General features: G+C 46.3%; 1 protein-coding gene across 1 annotated transcript in view; it reads right to left on the minus strand.

Annotated features, from left to right (window-relative positions):
- LOC120040146 (solute carrier family 15 member 1-like) overlaps positions 1-5629 on the minus strand; it is a gene marked incomplete at both ends in the record, with an annotated part of 9926 nt that extends 4297 nt beyond the window's left edge. The window contains 2 exons of the mRNA XM_038985395.1: positions 548-689; positions 5545-5629. Of these exons, the coding sequence (XP_038841323.1) occupies positions 548-689; positions 5545-5629 (227 nt within the window). The remainder of the gene's footprint in view (positions 1-547; positions 690-5544) is intronic.
- Positions 5630-19896: the final 14267 nt, after the last annotated feature.

Genomic DNA, 19896 nt, shown 5'->3' on the forward strand with positions numbered 1-19896 from the left:
AAGCGAGGGGGGAGAGAGAGAGAGAGAGAAAGCAAGAGAGCACGAGAGAAAGGGAGAGAGAGAAAGAGAGGGGAGAGAGAGAGAGGGAGGGAGAGAGAGAACAATTCGAAAACAAACCCAATCTTGATAAACTCCCATATCTACTGGGTGAAATACCACAGTGTGACATCACAGCAGCAAGATGTGTGACCTGTTGCCACAAGAAAAGGTCAACCAGTGAAGAACAAACACCATTGTAAATACAACCCATATTTATGTTTATATATTTTCCCTTTTGTACTTTAACCATTTGTACATCATTACAACACTGTATATAGACATAATATGGAACTTTTGTGAGTGTTATGTTTCCTGTTCATTTTTTATTTCACTTTTCTTTGTTATCTATTTCACTTGCTTTGGCAAAGTAAAACGGGTGGGGGGGGGGAGAGAAACTAATGGAAGGGATTTACCAGGAGGGCAGACAACTACAAGCAAGGGAACTACAATCCCCAGATATCCTATGGAAGATCAGATAATAAGTTGATGTACTGGTGTTTGGACTCACTTGAACTTCCCCAGCCAGGAGTCTGCCACGATGGCCCCCAGTATAGGAGTCAGGTAGCAGAGAGCGACGAAGGTGTGGTAGATGGAGGTGGCCAGGTCATCATCCCACTTCAGGAAATACCTGAAGTACAGCACCAATACAGCTGGAGGGGACAACAGAACCACAACAGAACCACTCAGTATGTCCATCTACAGCACCAATACAGCTGGAGGGGACAACAGAACCACAACAGAACCACTCAGTATGTCCATCTACAGCACCAATACAGCTAGAGGGGACAACAGAACCACAACAGAACCACTCAATATGTCCATCTACAGCACCAATACAGCTAGAGGGGACAACAGAACCACAACAGAACCACTCAGTATGTCCATCTACAGCACCAATACAGCTGGAGGGGACAACAGAACCACAACAGAACCACTCAGTATGTCCATCTACAGCACCAACACAGCTGGAGGGGACAACAGAACCACTCAATATGTCCATCTACAGCACCAATACAGCTAGAGGGGACAACAGAACCACAACAGAACCACTCAATATGTCCATCTACAGCACCAACACCGCTAGAGGGGACAACAGAACCACTCAGTATGTCCATCTACAGCACCAACACCGCTAGAGGGGACAACAGAACCACAACAGAACCACTCAATATGTCCATCTACAGCACCAACACCGCTAGAGGGGACAACAGAACCACAACAGAACCACTCAGTATGTCCATCTACAGCACCAATACAGCTAGAGGGGACAACAGAACCACTCAATATGTCCATCTACAGCACCAATACAGCTAGAGGGGACAACAGAACCACAACAGAACCACTCATAAAGTCCATCTACAGCACCAACACAGCTGGAGGGGACAACAGAACCACAACAGAACCACTCAATATGTCCATCTACAGCACCAACACAGCTAGAGGGGACAACAGAACCACAACAGAACCACTCAATATGTCCATCTACAGCACCAACACAGCTGGAGGGGACAACAGAACCACAACAGAACCACTCAGTATGTCCATCTACAGCACCAACACAGCTAGAGGGGACAACAGAACCACTCAGTATGTCCATCTACAGCACCAACACCGCTAGAGGGGACAACAGAACCACAACAGAACCACTCAATATGTCCATCTACAGCACCAACACAGCTAGAGGGGACAACAGAACCACAACAGAACCACTCAATATGTCCATCTACAGCACCAACACAGCTAGAGGGGACAACAGAACCACAACAGAACCACTCAATATGTCCATCTACAGCACCAATACAGCTGGAGGGGACAACAGAACCACAACAGAACCACTCAGTATGTCCATCTACAGCACCAACACCGCTGGAGGGGACAACAGAACCACAACAGAACCACTCAGTATGTCCATCTACAGCACCAACACCGCTAGAGGGGACAACAGAACCACAACAGAACCACTCAGTATGTCCATCTACAGCACCAACACAGCTAGAGGGGACAACAGAACCACAACAGAACCACTCAGTATGTCCATCTACAGCACCAACACCGCTAGAGGGGACAACAGAACCACTCAGTATGTCCATCTACAGCACCAACACCGCTAGAGGGGACAACAGAACCACAACAGAACCACTCAATATGTCCATCTACAGCACCAACACAGCTAGAGGGGACAACAGAACCACAACAGAACCACTCAGTATGTCCATCTACAGCACCAACACCGCTAGAGGGGATAACAGAACCACAACAGAACCACTCATAAAGTCCATCTACAGCACCAACACAGCTGGAGGGGACAACAGAACCACAACAGAACCACTCAATATGTCCATCTACAGCACCAATACAGCTGGAGGGGACAACAGAACCACAACAGAACCACTCAATATGTCCATCTACAGCACCAACACCGCTAGAGGGGACAACAGAACCACAACAGAACCACTCATAAAGCCCATCCACAGTTCCAGTCCCTAACATTGGTCAATGCAATGTGACTACCAGAGAGTCATTTCAATTCTGTAGTAAACACTGCTACCTGTTAACATAGAGAGATGTGACTGGTTCACCTCTCTGCTACCTGTTAACATAGAGCGATGTGACTGGTTCACCTCTCTGCTATCTGTTAACATAGAGAGATGTGACTGGTTCACCTCTCTGCTATCTGTTAACATAGAGAGATGTGACTGGTTCACCTCTCTGTTAACATAGAGAGATGTGATTGGTTCACCTCTCTGCTATCTGTTAACATAGAGAGATGTGATTGGTTCACCTCTCTACTACCTGTTGACATAGAGAGATGTGATTGGTTCACCTCTCTGCTATCTGTTAACATAGAGAGATGTGATTGGTTCACCTCTCTGCTATCTGTTAACATAGAGAGATGTGACTGGTTCACCTCTCTGCTATCTGTTAACATAGAGAGATGTGACTGGTTCACCTCTCTGCTATCTGTTAACATAGAGAGATGTGACTGGTTCACCTCTCTGCTATCTGTTAACATAGAGAGATGTGACTGGTTCACCTCTCTGCTACCTGTTAACATAGAGAGATGTGACTGGTTCACCTCTCTGCTATCTGTTAACATAGAGAGATGTGACTGGTTCACCTCTCTGCTATCTGTTAACATAGAGAGATGTGACTGGCTCACCTCTCTGTTAACATAGAGAGATGTGATTGGTTCACCTCTCTGCTATCTGTTAACATAGAGAGATGTGACTGGTTCACCTCTCTGCTATCTGTTAACATAGAGAGATGTGACTGGTTCACCTCTCTGCTATCTGTTAACATAGAGAGATGTGACTGGTTCACCTCTCTGCTATCTGTTAACATAGAGAGATGTGACTGGTTCACCTCTCTGCTATCTGTTAACATAGAGAGATGTGATTGGTTCACCTCTCTGCTATCCGTTAACATAGAGAGATGTGACTGGTTCAGCTCTCTGCTATCTGTTAACATAGAGAGATGTGACTGGTTCACCTCTCTGTTATCTGTTAACATAGAGAGATGTGACTGGTTCAGCTCTCTGCTATCTGTTAACATAGAGAGATGTGACTGGTTCACCTCTCTGTTAACATAGAGAGATGTGACTGGTTCACCTCTCTGCTATCTGTTAACATAGAGAGATGTGACTGGTTCACCTCTTTGTTGACATAGAGAGATGTGACTGGTTCACCTCTCTGCTGTCTGTTAACATAGAGAGATGTGACTGGTTCACCTCTCTGTTAACATAGAGAGATGTGACTGGTTCACCTCTCTGCTACCTGTTAACATAGAGAGATGTGACTGGTTCACCTCTCTGCTATCTGTTAACATAGAGAGATGTGACTGGTTCACCTCTCTGCTATCTGTTAACATAGAGAGATGTGACTGGTTCACCTCTCTGCTATCTGTTAACATAGAGAGATGTGATTGGTTCACCTCTCTGCTATCCGTTAACATAGAGAGATGTGACTGGTTCACCTCTCTGCTATCTGTTAACATAGAGAGATGTGACTGGTTCACCTCTCTGCTATCTGTTAACATAGAGAGATGTGACTGGTTCACCTCTCTGCTATCTGTTAACATAGAGAGATGTGACTGGTTCACCTCTCTGCTATCTGTTAACATAGAGAGATGTGACTGGTTCACCTCTCTGCTATCTGTTAACATAGAGAGATGTGACTGGTTCACCTCTCTGCTATCTGTTAACATAGAGAGATGTGATTGGTTCACCTCTCTGCTATCCGTTAACATAGAGAGATGTGACTGGTTCACCTCTCTGCTATCTGTTAACATAGAGAGATGTGACTGGTTCACCTCTCTGCTATCTGTTAACATAGAGAGATGTGACTGGTTCACCTCTCTGCTATCTGTTAACATAGAGAGATGTGACTGGTTCACCTCTCTGCTATCTGTTAACATAGAGAGATGTGACTGGTTCACCTCTCTGCTATCTGTTAACATAGAGAGATGTGACTGGTTCACCTCTCTGCTATCTGTTAACATAGAGAGATGTGACTGGTTCACCTCTCTGCTATCTGTTAACATAGAGAGATGTGACTGGTTCACCTCTCTGCTATCTGTTAACATAGAGAGATGTGACTGGTTCACCTCTTTGTTGACATAGAGAGATGTGACTGGTTCACCTCTCTGCTGTCTGTTAACATAGAGAGATGTGACTGGTTCACCTCTCTGTTAACATAGAGAGATGTGACTGGTTCACCTCTCTGCTACCTGTTAACATAGAGAGATGTGACTGGTTCACCTCTCTGCTATCGGTTAACATAGAGAGATGTGACTGGTTCACCTCTCTGCTACCTGTTAACATAGAGAGATGTGATTGGTTCACCTCTCTGCTATCTGTTAACATAGAGAGATGTGACTGGTTCACCTCTCTGTTAACATAGAGAGATGTGACTGGTTCACCTCTCTGCTATCTGTTAACATAGAGAGATGTGACTGGTTCACCTCTCTGCTATCCGTTAACATAGAGAGATGTGACTGGTTCACCTCTCTGCTATCCGTTAACATAGAGAGATGTGACTGGTTCACCTCTCTGCTATCCGTTAACATAGAGAGATGTGACTGGTTCACCTCTCTGCTATCCGTTAACATAGAGAGATGTGACTGGTTCACCTCTCTGCTACCTGTTAACATAGAGAGATGTGACTGGTTCACCTCTCTGCTATCCGTTAACATAGAGAGATGTGACTGGTTCACCTCTCTGCTATCCGTTAACATAGAGAGATGTGACTGGTTCACCTCTCTGCTATCCGTTAACATAGAGAGATGTGACTGGTTCACCTCTCTGCTATCTGTTAACATAGAGAGATGTGACTGGTTCACCTCTCTGCTATCCGTTAACATAGAGAGATGTGACTGGTTCACCTCTCTGCTATCCGTTAACATAGAGAGATGTGACTGGTTCACCTCTCTGCTATCCGTTAACATAGAGAGATGTGACTGGTTCACCTCTCCGTTAACATAGAGAGATGTGTTGTGTGATTGGCTTACCTCGCATGCCATAGTAGGAGAACCGTTCACAGAACTCATTGACCACGATGAAGAAGATACTGAGAGGATACCCACACACATCCACCTGGACACAGAGTAGAACACAGATTTGGAGTTGTCCTTTATTTGACCAAATCAAATCAAATGTTATTTGTCAAATACACATGTTTAGCAGATGTTATTGTGGGTGTAGTGAAATGCTTGTGTTTCTAGCTCCAACAGTGCAGTAATATCTAACAATTTCACAACAATACACATACATCTAAAAGTAAAAGAATGGAATTAAGAAATATATAAATATTAGGACGAGCAATGTCGGAGTGGCTTTGACTAGAATACAGTAGAATATAATACAGTATATACATATGAGATGAGTAAAGCAAAAATATGTAAACTGCCCCTAGTCCCACTCAACATGCCTCAGATACCTCTTTTGTCCCACCTCCCACACATGCGGTGACCTCACCCAGCATAACTAGCGCGTCCAGAGATGCAACCTCTCTTATCGTTACTCAATGCCTAGGTTTACCTCCACTGTACCTGCACCCCACCATACCCCTGTCTGTACATTATGCCCTGAATCTATTCTACCACGCCCAGAAATCTGCTCCTTTTATTCTCTCTCCCCAACGCACTAGACGACCAGTTTTGATAGCCTTTAGCCATACCCTCATTCTACTCCTCCTCTGTTCCGCGGGTGATGTGGAGGTTAACCCAGGCCCTGTGTGTCCCCAGGCGCTCTCATTTGTTGACTTCTGTAACCGTAAAAGCCTTGGGTTCATGCATGTTAACATCAGAAGCCTCCTCCCTAAGTTTGTGTTACTCACTGTTTTAGCACACTCTGCCAACCCTGATGTCCTTGCCGTGTCTGAATCCTGGCTTAGGAAGGCCACCAAAAATACTGAGATTACCATCCCCAACTACAACATTTTCTGTCAAGATAGAACTGCCAAAGGGGGAGGAGTTGCAATCTACTGCAGAGATAGCCTGCAAAGCTCTGTCATACTTTCCAGGTCTATACCCAAACAGTTTGAGCTTCTAATTTTAAAAATGAATCTCTCCAGAAACAAGTCTCTCACTGTTGCCACCTGCTACCGACCCCCCTCAGCTCCCAGCTGTGCCCTGGACACCATCTGTGAATTGATCGCCCCCCCATTTATCTTCAGAGTTTGTTCTGTTAGGTGACCTAAACTGGGATATGCTTAACACCCCGGCAGTCCTACAATCTAAGCTAGATGCCCTCAATCTCACACAAATCATCAAGGAACCCACCTGGTACAACCCTAAATCTGTAAACATGGGCACCCTCATAGATATTATCCTGACCAACCTGCCCTCCAAATACACCTCTGCTGTTTTCAACCAGGATCTCAGCGATCACTGCCTCATTGCCTGCATCCACTATGGGTCAGCGGTCAAACGACCACCCCTCATCACTGTCAAACGCTCCCTTAAACACTTCTGCGAGCAGGCCTTTCTAATCGACCTGGCCCGGGTATCCTGGAAGGATATTCCCCTCATCCCGTCAGTAGAGGATGCCTGGTTGTTCTTTACTAGTAATTTCCTCACCATCTTAAATAAGCATGCCCCATTCAAAAAATGTAGAACTAAGAACAGACATAGCCCTTGGTTCACTCCAGACCTGACTGCCCTCGACCAGCACAAAAACATCCTGTGGTGGACTGCACTAGCATCGAATAGTCCCCACGATATGCAACTTTTCAGGGTAGTCAGAAACCAATACACACAGTCAGTTAGGAAAGCAAAGGCTAGCTTTTTCAAACAGAAATTTGCATCCTGTAGCTCTAACTCAAAACGTTTTGGGACACTGTAAAGTCCATGGAGAATATGAGCACGTCCTCCCAGCTGCCACTGCACTGACACTGTCACACCGATAAATCCACAAGAATTGAGAACTTCAATAAGCATTTCTCTACTGCTAGCCATGCTCTCCTCCTGGCTACCCCAACCCCGGGCCAACAGCTCCGCAGCTAAGCCTCCCTAGCTTCTCCTTCACCCAAATCCAGATAGCAGATGTTCTGAAAGAGCTGGACCCGTACAAATCAGCTGGGCTAGACAATCTGGACCCTCTCTTTCTAAAATTATCCGCCGCCATTGTTGCAACCCCTATTACCAGTCTGTTCAACCTCTCTTTCGTATCTTCAAAGGGGGAGATACTCTAGACCCAAACTGCTACAGACCTATATCTATCCTACCCTGCCTTTCTAAGGTCTTCGAAAGTCAAGTTAACAAACAGATTACCTACCATTTCGAAACCCACCGTACCTTCTCCGCTGTGCAATCCAGTTTCCGAGCGGGGTACGGGTGCACCTCAGCCATGCTCAAGGTATTAAACGATATCATAACCGCCATCAATAAAAGACAGTACTGTGCAGCCGTCTTCATCGACCTGGCCAAGGCTTTCGACTCTGTCAATCACCGTATTGTTATCGGCAGACTCAATAGCCTTGGTTTCTCAAATGACTGCCTCGCCTGGTTCACCAACTATTTCTCAGATAGAGTTCAGTGTGTCAAATCGGAGGGCCTGTTGTCAGGACCTCTGGCAGTCTCTATGGGGGTACCACAGGGTTCAATTCCTGGGCCGACTCTTTTCTCTGTATATACCAATGATGTCGCTCTTGCTGCGGGTGATTCCCTGATCCACCTCTACGCAGACGACACCATTCTGTATACATCTGGCCCTTCTTTGGACACTGTGTTAACAAACCTCTAAACGAGCTTCAATGCCATAAAACACTCCTTCCGTGGCCTCCAACTGCTCTTAAACACTAGTAAAACTAAATGCATGCTCTTCAACCAATCGCTGCCCGCACCCGCCCGCCCGACTAGCATCACTACTCCGGACGGTTCTGACTTAGAATACGTGGACAACTACAAATACCTAGGTGTCTGGTTAGACTGTAAACTCTCCTTCCAGACTCACATTAAGCATCTCCAATCCATAATTAAATCTAGAATCGGCTTCCTATTTCGCAACAAAGCTCGCACTGCCAAACATACCCTCGTAAAACTGACTATCCTACCGATCCTCAACTTCGGCGATGTCATTTACAAATCAGCCTCCAACACTCTACTGAACAAACTGGATGCAGTCTATCACAGTGCCATCTGTTTTGTCACCAAAGCCCCTTATACCACCCACCACTGCAACCTGTATGCTCTCGTTGGCTGGCCCTCGCTACATATTCATCGTCAGACCCACTGGCTCCAGGTCATCTATAAGTCTTCGCTAGTATAAGCTCCGCCTTATCTCAGCTCATTGGTCACGACAACAACACCCACCCGTAGCATGCGCTCCAGCAGGTACATCTCACTGGTCATCCCCAAAGTCAACACCTCCTTTGGCAGCCTTTCCTTCCAGTTCTCTGCTGCCAATGACTGGAACGAATTGCAAAAATCACTGAAGTTGAAGACTTATATCTCCCTCACTAACTTCAAGCATCAGCTATCAGAACAGCTTACCAATCTCTGCAGCTGTACACAGCCCATCTGTAAATAGCCCATCCAACTACCTACCTCATCCCCATATCATCATCTGCACATATATCACTCCAGTGTTAATTTGCTAAATTGTAATTACTTCGCCACTATGGCCTATTTATTTCGAAATAGCAGCAAGTGTTATACACAGAAACATTTCCAAGATATGCATACGGAGCAGGCAAGATGTACTGTGGAGGTGTACTGCACACGGAGCAGGCAAGACGTACTGTGGAGGTGTACTGCATACGGAGCAGGCAAGACGTACTGTGGAGGTGTACTGCACACGGAGCAGGCAAGACGTACTGTGGAGGTGTACTGCATACGGAGCAGGCAAGACGTACTGTGGAGGTGTACTGCACACGGAGCAGGCAAGACGTACTGTGGAGGTGTACTGCATACGGAGCAGGCAAGACGTACTGTGGAGGTGTACTGCACACGGAGCAGGCAAGACGTACTGTGGAAGTATCGACAGCCCAACACTTCATTGTCCACTATCGTTTTTACCTTGAAGTCGTTCAAAGAGACAAGCTGCTGGAATTTCATGCCTACAGGTAGACATGAGGACAGAGATGAGACAGGTACCTGACAGACTGCAGCAACACTGGTCACTTTAATAATGTCTACAGGTAGACATGAGGACAGAGATGAGACAGGTACCTGACAGACTGCAGCAACACTGGTCACTTTAATAATGTCTACAGGTAGACACGAGGACAGAGATGAGACAGGTACCTGACAGACTGCAGCAACACTGGTCACTTTAATAATGTCTACAGGTAGACACGAGGACAGAGATGAGACAGGTACCTGACAGACTGCAGCAACACTGGTCACTTTAATAATGTCTACAGGTAGACACGAGGACAGAGATGAGACAGGTACCTGGCAGACTGCAGCAACACTGGTCACTTTAATAATGTCTACAGGTAGACACGAGGACAGAGATGAGACAGGTACCTGACAGACTGCAGCAACACTGGTCACTTTAATAATGTCTACAGGTAGACACGAGGACAGAGATGAGACAGGTACCTGACAGACTGCAGCAACACTGGTCACTTTAATAATGTCTACAGGTAGACACGAGGACAGAGATGAGACAGGTACCTGACAGACTGCAGCAACACTGGTCACTTTAATAATGTCTACAGGTAGACACGAGGACAGAGATGAGACAGGTACCTGACAGACTGCAGCAACACTGGTCACTTTAATAATGTATACAGGTAGACACGAGGACAGAGATGAGACAGGTACCTGACAGACTGCAGCAACACTGGTCACTTTAATAATGTCTACAGGTAGACACGAGGACAGAGATGAGACAGGTACCTGACAGACTGCAACAACACTGGTCACTTTAATAATGTCTACAGGTAGACACGAGGACAGAGATGAGACAGGTACCTGACAGACTGCAGCAACACTGGTCACTTTAATAATGTCTACAGGTAGACACGAGGACAGAGATGAGACAGGTACCTGGCAGACTGCAGCAACACTGGTCACTTTAATAATGTCTACAGGTAGACACGAGGACAGAGATGAGACAGGTACCTGACAGACTGCAGCAACACTGGTCACTTTAATAATGTCTACAGGTAGACACGAGGACAGAGATGAGACAGGTACCTGACAGACTGCAGCAACACTGGTCACTTTAATAATGTCTACAGGTAGACACGAGGACAGAGATGAGACAGGTACCTGACAGACTGCAGCAACACTGGTCACTTTAATAATGTCTACAGGTAGACACGAGGACAGAGATGAGACAGGTACCTGACAGACTGCAGCAACACTGGTCACTTTAATAATGTCTACAGGTAGACACGAGGACAGAGATGAGACAGGTACCTGACAGACTGCAGCAACACTGGTCACTTTAATAATGTCTACAGGTAGACACGAGGACAGAGATGAGACAGGTACCTGACAGACTGCAGCAACACTGGTCACTTTAATAATGTCTACAGGTAGACACCAGGACAGAGATGAGACAGGTACCTGACAGACTGCAGCAACACTGGTCACTTTAATAATGTCTACAGGTAGACACCAGGACAGAGATGAGACAGGTACCTGGCAGACTGCAGCAACACTGGTCACTTTAATAATGTCTACAGGTAGACACCAGGACAGAGATGAGACAGGTACCTGACAGACTGCAGCAACACTGGTCACTTTAATAATGTCTACAGGTAGACACGAGGACAGAGATGAGACAGGTACCTGACAGACTGCAGCAACACTGGTCACTTTAATAATGTCTACAGGTAGACACGAGGACAGAGATGAGACAGGTACCTGACAGACTGCAGCAACACTGGTCACTTTAATAATGTCTACAGGTAGACACGAGGACAGAGATGGGACAGGTACCTGACAGACTGCAGCAACACTGGTCACTTTAATAATGTCTACAGGTAGACACGAGGACAGAGATGAGACAGGTACCTGACAGACTGCAGCAACACTGGTCACTTTAATAATGTCTACAGGTAGACACGAGGACAGAGATGAGACAGGTACCTGACAGACTGCAGCAACACTGGTCACTTTAATAATGTCTACAGGTAGACACGAGGACAGAGATGAGACAGGTACCTGACAGACTGCAGCAACACTGGTCACTTTAATAATGTCTACAGGTAGACACGAGGACAGAGATGGGACAGGTACCTGACAGACTGCAGCAACACTGGTCACTTTAATAATGTCTACAGGTAGACACGAGGACAGAGATGAGACAGGTACCTGACAGACTGCAGCAACACTGGTCACTTTAATAATGTCTACAGGTAGACACGAGGACAGAGATGAGACAGGTACCTGACAGACTGCAGCAACACTGGTCACTTTAATAATGTCTACAGGTAGACACGAGGACAGAGATGAGACAGGTACCTGACAGACTGCAGCAACACTGGTCACTTTAATAATGTCTACAGGTAGACACGAGGACAGAGATGAGACAGGTACCTGACAGACTGCAGCAACACTGGTCACTTTAATAATGTCTACAGGTAGACACCAGGACAGAGATGAGACAGGTACCTGACAGACTGCAGCAACACTGGTCACTTTAATAATGTCTACAGGTAGACACGAGGACAGAGATGAGACAGGTACCTGACAGACTGCAGCAACACTGGTCACTTTAATAATGTCTACAGGTAGACACGAGGACAGAGATGAGACAGGTACCTGACAGACTGCAGCAACACTGGTCACTTTAATAATGTCTACAGGTAGACACGAGGACAGAGATGAGACAGGTACCTGACAGACTGCAGCAACACTGGTCACTTTAATAATGTCTACAGGTAGACACGAGGACAGAGATGAGACAGGTACCTGACAGACTGCAGCAACACTGGTCACTTTAATAATGTCTACAGGTAGACACGAGGACAGAGATGAGACAGGTACCTGACAGACTGCAGCAACACTGGTCACTTTAATAATGTCTACAGGTAGACACGAGGACAGAGATGAGACAGGTACCTGACAGACTGCAGCAACACTGGTCACTTTAATAATGTCTACAGGTAGACATGAGGACAGAGATGAGACAGGTACCTGACAGACTGCAGCAACACTGGTCACTTTAATAATGTCTACAGGTAGACACGAGGACAGAGATGAGACAGGTACCTGACAGACTGCAGCAACACTGGTCACTTTAATAATGTCTACAGGTAGACACCAGGACAGAGATGAGACAGGTACCTGACAGACTGCAGCAACACTGGTCACTTTAATAATGTCTACAGGTAGACACGAGGACAGAGATGAGACAGGTACCTGACAGACTGCAGCAACACTGGTCACTTTAATAATGTCTACAGGTAGACACCAGGACAGAGATGAGACAGGTACCTGACAGACTGCAGCAACACTGGTCACTTTAATAATGTCTACAGGTAGACACGAGGACAGAGATGAGACAGGTACCTGACAGACTGCAGCAACACTGGTCACTTTAATAATGTCTACAGGTAGACACGAGGACAGAGATGAGACAGGTACCTGACAGACTGCAGCAACACTGGTCACTTTAATAATGTCTACAGGTAGACACGAGGACAGAGATGAGACAGGTACCTGACAGACTGCAGCAACACTGGTCACTTTAATAATGTCTACAGGTAGACACGAGGACAGAGATGAGACAGGTACCTGACAGACTGCAGCAACACTGGTCACTTTAATAATGTCTACAGGTAGACACGAGGACAGAGATGAGACAGGTACCTGACAGACTGCAGCAACACTGGTCACTTTAATAATGTCTACAGGTAGACATGAGGACAGAGATGAGACAGGTACCTGACAGACTGCAGCAACACTGGTCACTTTAATAATGTCTACAGGTAGACACGAGGACAGAGATGAGACAGGTACCTGACAGACTGCAGCAACACTGGTCACTTTAATAATGTCTACAGGTAGACACGAGGACAGAGATGAGACAGGTACCTGACAGACTGCAGCAACACTGGTCACTTTAATAATGTCTACAGGTAGACACGAGGACAGAGATGAGACAGGTACCTGACAGACTGCAGCAACACTGGTCACTTTAATAATGTCTACAGGTAGACACGAGGACAGAGATGAGACAGGTACCTGACAGACTGCAGCAACACTGGTCACTTTAATAATGTCTACAGGTAGACACCAGGACAGAGATGAGACAGGTACCTGACAGACTGCAGCAACACTGGTCACTTTAATAATGTCTACAGGTAGACACGAGGACAGAGATGAGACAGGTACCTGACAGACTGCAGCAACACTGGTCACTTTAATAATGTCTACAGGTAGACACCAGGACAGAGATGAGACAGGTACCTGACAGACTGCAGCAACACTGGTCACTTTAATAATGTCTACAGGTAGACACGAGGACAGAGATGAGACAGGTACCTGACAGACTGCAGCAACACTGGTCACTTTAATAATGTCTACAGGTAGACACGAGGACAGAGATGAGACAGGTACCTGACAGACTGCAGCAACACTGGTCACTTTAATAATGTCTACAGGTAGACACGAGGACAGAGATGAGACAGGTACCTGACAGACTGCAGCAACACTGGTCACTTTAATAATGTCTACAGGTAGACACGAGGACAGAGATGAGACAGGTACCTGACAGACTGCAGCAACACTGGTCACTTTAATAATGTCTACAGGTAGACACGAGGACAGAGATGAGACAGGTACCTGACAGACTGCAGCAACACTGGTCACTTTAATAATGTCTACAGGTAGACACGAGGACAGAGATGAGACAGGTACCTGACAGACTGCAGCAACACTGGTCACTTTAATAATGTCTACAGGTAGACACGAGGACAGAGATGAGACAGGTACCTGACAGACTGCAGCAACACTGGTCACTTTAATAATGTCTACAGGTAGACACGAGGACAGAGATGAGACAGGTACCTGGCAGACTGCAGCAACACTGGTCACTTTAATAATGTCTACAGGTAGACACGAGGACAGAGATGAGACAGGTACCTGACAGACTGCAGCAACACTGGTCACTTTAATAATGTCTACAGGTAGACACGAGGACAGAGATGAGACAGGTACCTGACAGACTGCAGCAACACTGGTCACTTTAATAATGTCTACAGGTAGACACGAGGACAGAGATGAGACAGGTACCTGACAGACTGCAGCAACACTGGTCACTTTAATAATGTCTACAGGTAGACACGAGGACAGAGATGAGACAGGTACCTGACAGACTGCAGCAACACTGGTCACTTTAATAATGTCTACAGGTAGACACGAGGACAGAGATGAGACAGGTACCTGACAGACTGCAGCAACACTGGTCACTTTAATAATGTCTACAGGTAGACACGAGGACAGAGATGGGACAGGTACCTGACAGACTGCAGCAACACTGGTCACTTTAATAATGTCTACAGGTAGACACGAGGACAGAGATGAGACAGGTACCTGACAGACTGCAGCAACACTGGTCACTTTAATAATGTCTACAGGTAGACACCAGGACAGAGATGAGACAGGTACCTGACAGACTGCAGCAACACTGGTCACTTTAATAATGTCTACAGGTAGACACGAGGACAGAGATGAGACAGGTACCTGACAGACTGCAGCAACACTGGTCACTTTAATAATGTCTACAGGTAGACACGAGGACAGAGATGAGACAGGTACCTGACAGACTGCAGCAACACTGGTCACTTTAATAATGTCTACAGGTAGACACGAGGACAGAGATGAGACAGGTACCTGACAGACTGCAGCAACACTGGTCACTTTAATAATGTCTACAGGTAGACACGAGGACAGAGATGAGACAGGTACCTGACAGACTGCAGCAACACTGGTCACTTTAATAATGTCTACAGGTAGACACGAGGACAGAGATGAGACAGGTACCTGACAGACTGCAGCAACACTGGTCACTTTAATAATGTCTACAGGTAGACACGAGGACAGAGATGAGACAGGTACCTGACAGACTGCAGCAACACTGGTCACTTTAATAATGTCTACAGGTAGACACGAGGACAGAGATGAGACAGGTACCTGACAGACTGCAGCAACACTGGTCACTTTAATAATGTCTACAGGTAGACACGAGGACAGAGATGAGACAGGTACCTGACAGACTGCAGCAACACTGGTCACTTTAATAATGTCTACAGGTAGACACCAGGACAGAGATGAGACAGGTACCTGACAGACTGCAGCAACACTGGTCACTTTAATAATGTCTACAGGTAGACACGAGGACAGAGATGAGACAGGTACCTGACAGACTGCAGCAACACTGGTCACTTTAATAATGTCTACAGGTAGACACGAGGACAGAGATGAGACAGGTACCTGACAGACTGCAACAACACTGGTCACTTTAATAATGTCTACAGGTAGACACGAGGACAGAGATGAGACAGGTACCTGACAGACTGCAGCAACACTGGTCACTTTAATAATGTCTACAGGTAGACACGAGGACAGAGATGAGACAGGTACCTGACAGACTGCAGCAACACTGGTCACTTTAATAATGTCTACAGGTAGACACGAGGACAGAGATGAGACAGGTACCTGACAGACTGCAGCAACACTGGTCACTTTAATAATGTCTACAGGTAGACACGAGGACAGAGATGAGACAGGTACCTGACAGACTGCAGCAACACTGGTCACTTTAATAATGTCTACAGGTAGACACGAGGACAGAGATGAGACAGGTACCTGACAGACTGCAGCAACACTGGTCACTTTAATAATGTCTACAGGTAGACACGAGGACAGAGATGAGACAGGTACCTGACAGACTGCAGCAACACTGGTCACTTTAATAATGTCTACAGGTAGACACGAGGACAGAGATGAGACAGGTACCTGACAGACTGCAGCAACACTGGTCACTTTAATAATGTCTACAGGTAGACACGAGGACAGAGATGAGACAGGTACCTGACAGACTGCAGCAACACTGGTCACTTTAATAATGTCTACAGGTAGACACGAGGACAGAGATGAGACAGGTACCTGACAGACTGCAGCAACACTGGTCACTTTAATAATGTCTACAGGTAGACACCAGGACAGAGATGAGACAGGTACCTGACAGACTGCAGCAACACTGGTCACTTTAATAATGTCTACAGGTAGACACGAGGACAGAGATGAGACAGGTACCTGACAGACTGCAGCAACACTGGTCACTTTAATAATGCCTACAGGTAGACACGAGGACAGAGATGAGACAGGTACCTGACAGACTGCAGCAACACTGGTCACTTTAATAATGTCTACAGGTAGACACGAGGACAGATATGAGACAGGTACCTGACAGACTGCAGCAACACTGGTCACTTTAATAATGTCTACAGGTAGACACGAGGACAGAGATGAGACAGGTACCTGACAGACTGCAGCAACACTGGTCACTTTAATAATGTCTACAGGTAGACACGAGGACAGAGATGAGACAGGTACCTGGCAGACTGCAGCAACACTGGTCACTTTAATAATGTCTACAGGTAGACACGAGGACAGAGATGAGACAGGTACCTGACAGACTGCAGCAACACTGGTCACTTTAATAATGTCTACAGGTAGACACCAGGACAGAGATGAGACAGGTACCTGACAGACTGCAGCAACACTGGTCACTTTAATAATGTCTACAGGTAGACACGAGGACAGAGATGAGACAGGTACCTGACAGACTGCAGCAACACTGGTCACTTTAATAATGTCTACAGGTAGACACGAGGACAGAGATGAGACAGGTACCTGACAGACTGCAGCAACACTGGTCACTTTAATAATGTCTACAGGTAGACACCAGGACAGAGATGAGACAGGTACCTGACAGACTGCAGCAACACTGGTCACTTTAATAATGTCTACAGGTAGACACGAGGACAGAGATGAGACAGGTACCTGACAGACTGCAGCAACACTGGTCACTTTAATAATGCCTACAGGTAGACACCAGGACAGAGATGAGACAGGTACCTGACAGACTGCAGCAACACTGGTCACTTTAATAATGTCTACAGGTAGACACGAGGACAGAGATGAGACAGGTACCTGACAGACTGCAGCAACACTGGTCACTTTAATAATGTCTACAGGTAGACACGAGGACAGAGATGAGACAGGTACCTGACAGACTGCAGCAACACTGGTCACTTTAATAATGTCTACAGGTAGACACGAGGACAGAGATGAGACAGGTACCTGACAGACTGCAGCAACACTGGTCACTTTAATAATGTCTACAGGTAGACACGAGGACAGAGATGAGACAGGTACCTGAGAGACTGCAGCAACACTGGTCACTTTAATAATGTCTACAGGTAGACACCAGGACAGAGATGAGACAGGTACCTGACAGACTGCAGCAACACTGGTCACTTTAATAATGTCTACAGGTAGACACGAGGACAGAGATGAGACAGGTACCTGACAGACTGCAGCAACACTGGTCACTTTAATAATGTCTACAGGTAGACACGAGGACAGAGATGAGACAGGTACCTGACAGACTGCAGCAACACTGGTCACTTTAATAATGTCTACAGGTAGACACGAGGACAGAGATGAGACAGGTACCTGACAGACTGCAGCAACACTGGTCACTTTAATAATGTCTACAGGTAGACACGAGGACAGAGATGGGACAGGTACCTGACAGACTGCAGCAACACTGGTCACTTTAATAATGTCTACAGGTAGACATGAGGACAGAGATGAGACAGGTACCTGACAGACTGCAGCAACACTGGTCACTTTAATAATGTCTACAGGTAGACACCAGGACAGAGATGAGACAGGTACCTGACAGACTGCAGCAACACTGGTCACTTTAATAATGTCTACAGGTAGACACGAGGACAGAGATGAGACAGGTACCTGACAGACTGCAGCAACACTGGTCACTTTAATAATGTCTACAGGTAGACACCAGGACAGAGATGAGACAGGTACCTGACAGACTGCAGCAACACTGGTCACTTTAATAATGTCTACAGGTAGACACGAGGACAGAGATGAGACAGGTACCTGACAGACTGCAGCAACACTGGTCACTTTAATAATGTCTACAGGTAGACACGAGGACAGAGATGAGACAGGTACCTGACAGACTGCAACAACACTGGTCACTTTAATAATGTCTACAGGTAGACACGAGGACAGAGATGAGACAGGTACCTGACAGACTGCAGCAACACTGGTCACTTTAATAATGTCTACAGGTAGACACGAGGACAGAGATGAGACAGGTACCTGACAGACTGCAGCAACACTGGTCACTTTAATAATGTCTACAGGTAGACACGAGGACAGAGATGAGACAGGTACCTGACAGACTGCAGCAACACTGGTCACTTTAATAATGTCTACAGGTAGACACGAGGACAGAGATGAGACAGGTACCTGACAGACTGCAGCAACACTGGTCACTTTAATAATGTCTACAGGTAGACACGAGGACAGAGATGAGACAGGTACCTGACAGACTGCAGCAACACTGGTCACTTTAATAATGTCTACAGGTAGACACGAGGACAGAGATGAGACAGGTACCTGACAGACTGCAGCAACACTGGTCACTTTAATAATGTCTACAGGTAGACACGAGGACAGAGATGAGACAGGTACCTGACAGACTGCAGCAACACTGGTCACTTTAATAATGTCTACAGGTAGACACGAGGACAGAGATGAGACAGGTACCTGACAGACTGCAGCAACACTGGTCACTTTAATAATGTCTACAGGTAGACACGAGGACAGAGATGAGACAGGTACCTGACAGACTGCAGCAACACTGGTCACTTTAATAATGTCTACAGGTAGACACCAGGACAGAGATGAGACAGGTACCTGACAGACTGCAGCAACACTGGTCACTTTAATAATGTCTACAGGTAGACACGAGGACAGAGATGAGACAGGTACCTGACAGACTGCAGCAACACTGGTCACTTTAATAATGTCTACAGGTAGACACGAGGACAGAGATGAGACAGGTACCTGACAGACTGCAGCAACACTGGTCACTTTAATAATGTCTACAGGTAGACACCAGGACAGAGATGAGACAGGTACCTGACAGACTGCAGCAACACTGGTCACTTTAATAATGTCTACAGGTAGACACGAGGACAGAGATGAGACAGGTACCTGACAGACTGCAGCAACACTGGTCACTTTAATAATGTCTACAGGTAGACACGAGGACAGAGATGAGACAGGTACCTGACAGACTGCAGCAACACTGGTCACTTTAATAATGTCTACAGGTAGACACGAGGACAGAGATGA

The sequence above is a fragment of the Salvelinus namaycush genome, unplaced genomic scaffold (assembly GCF_016432855.1).
Source record: "Salvelinus namaycush isolate Seneca unplaced genomic scaffold, SaNama_1.0 Scaffold3297, whole genome shotgun sequence".
NCBI lineage: Eukaryota > Metazoa > Chordata > Actinopteri > Salmoniformes > Salmonidae > Salvelinus > Salvelinus namaycush.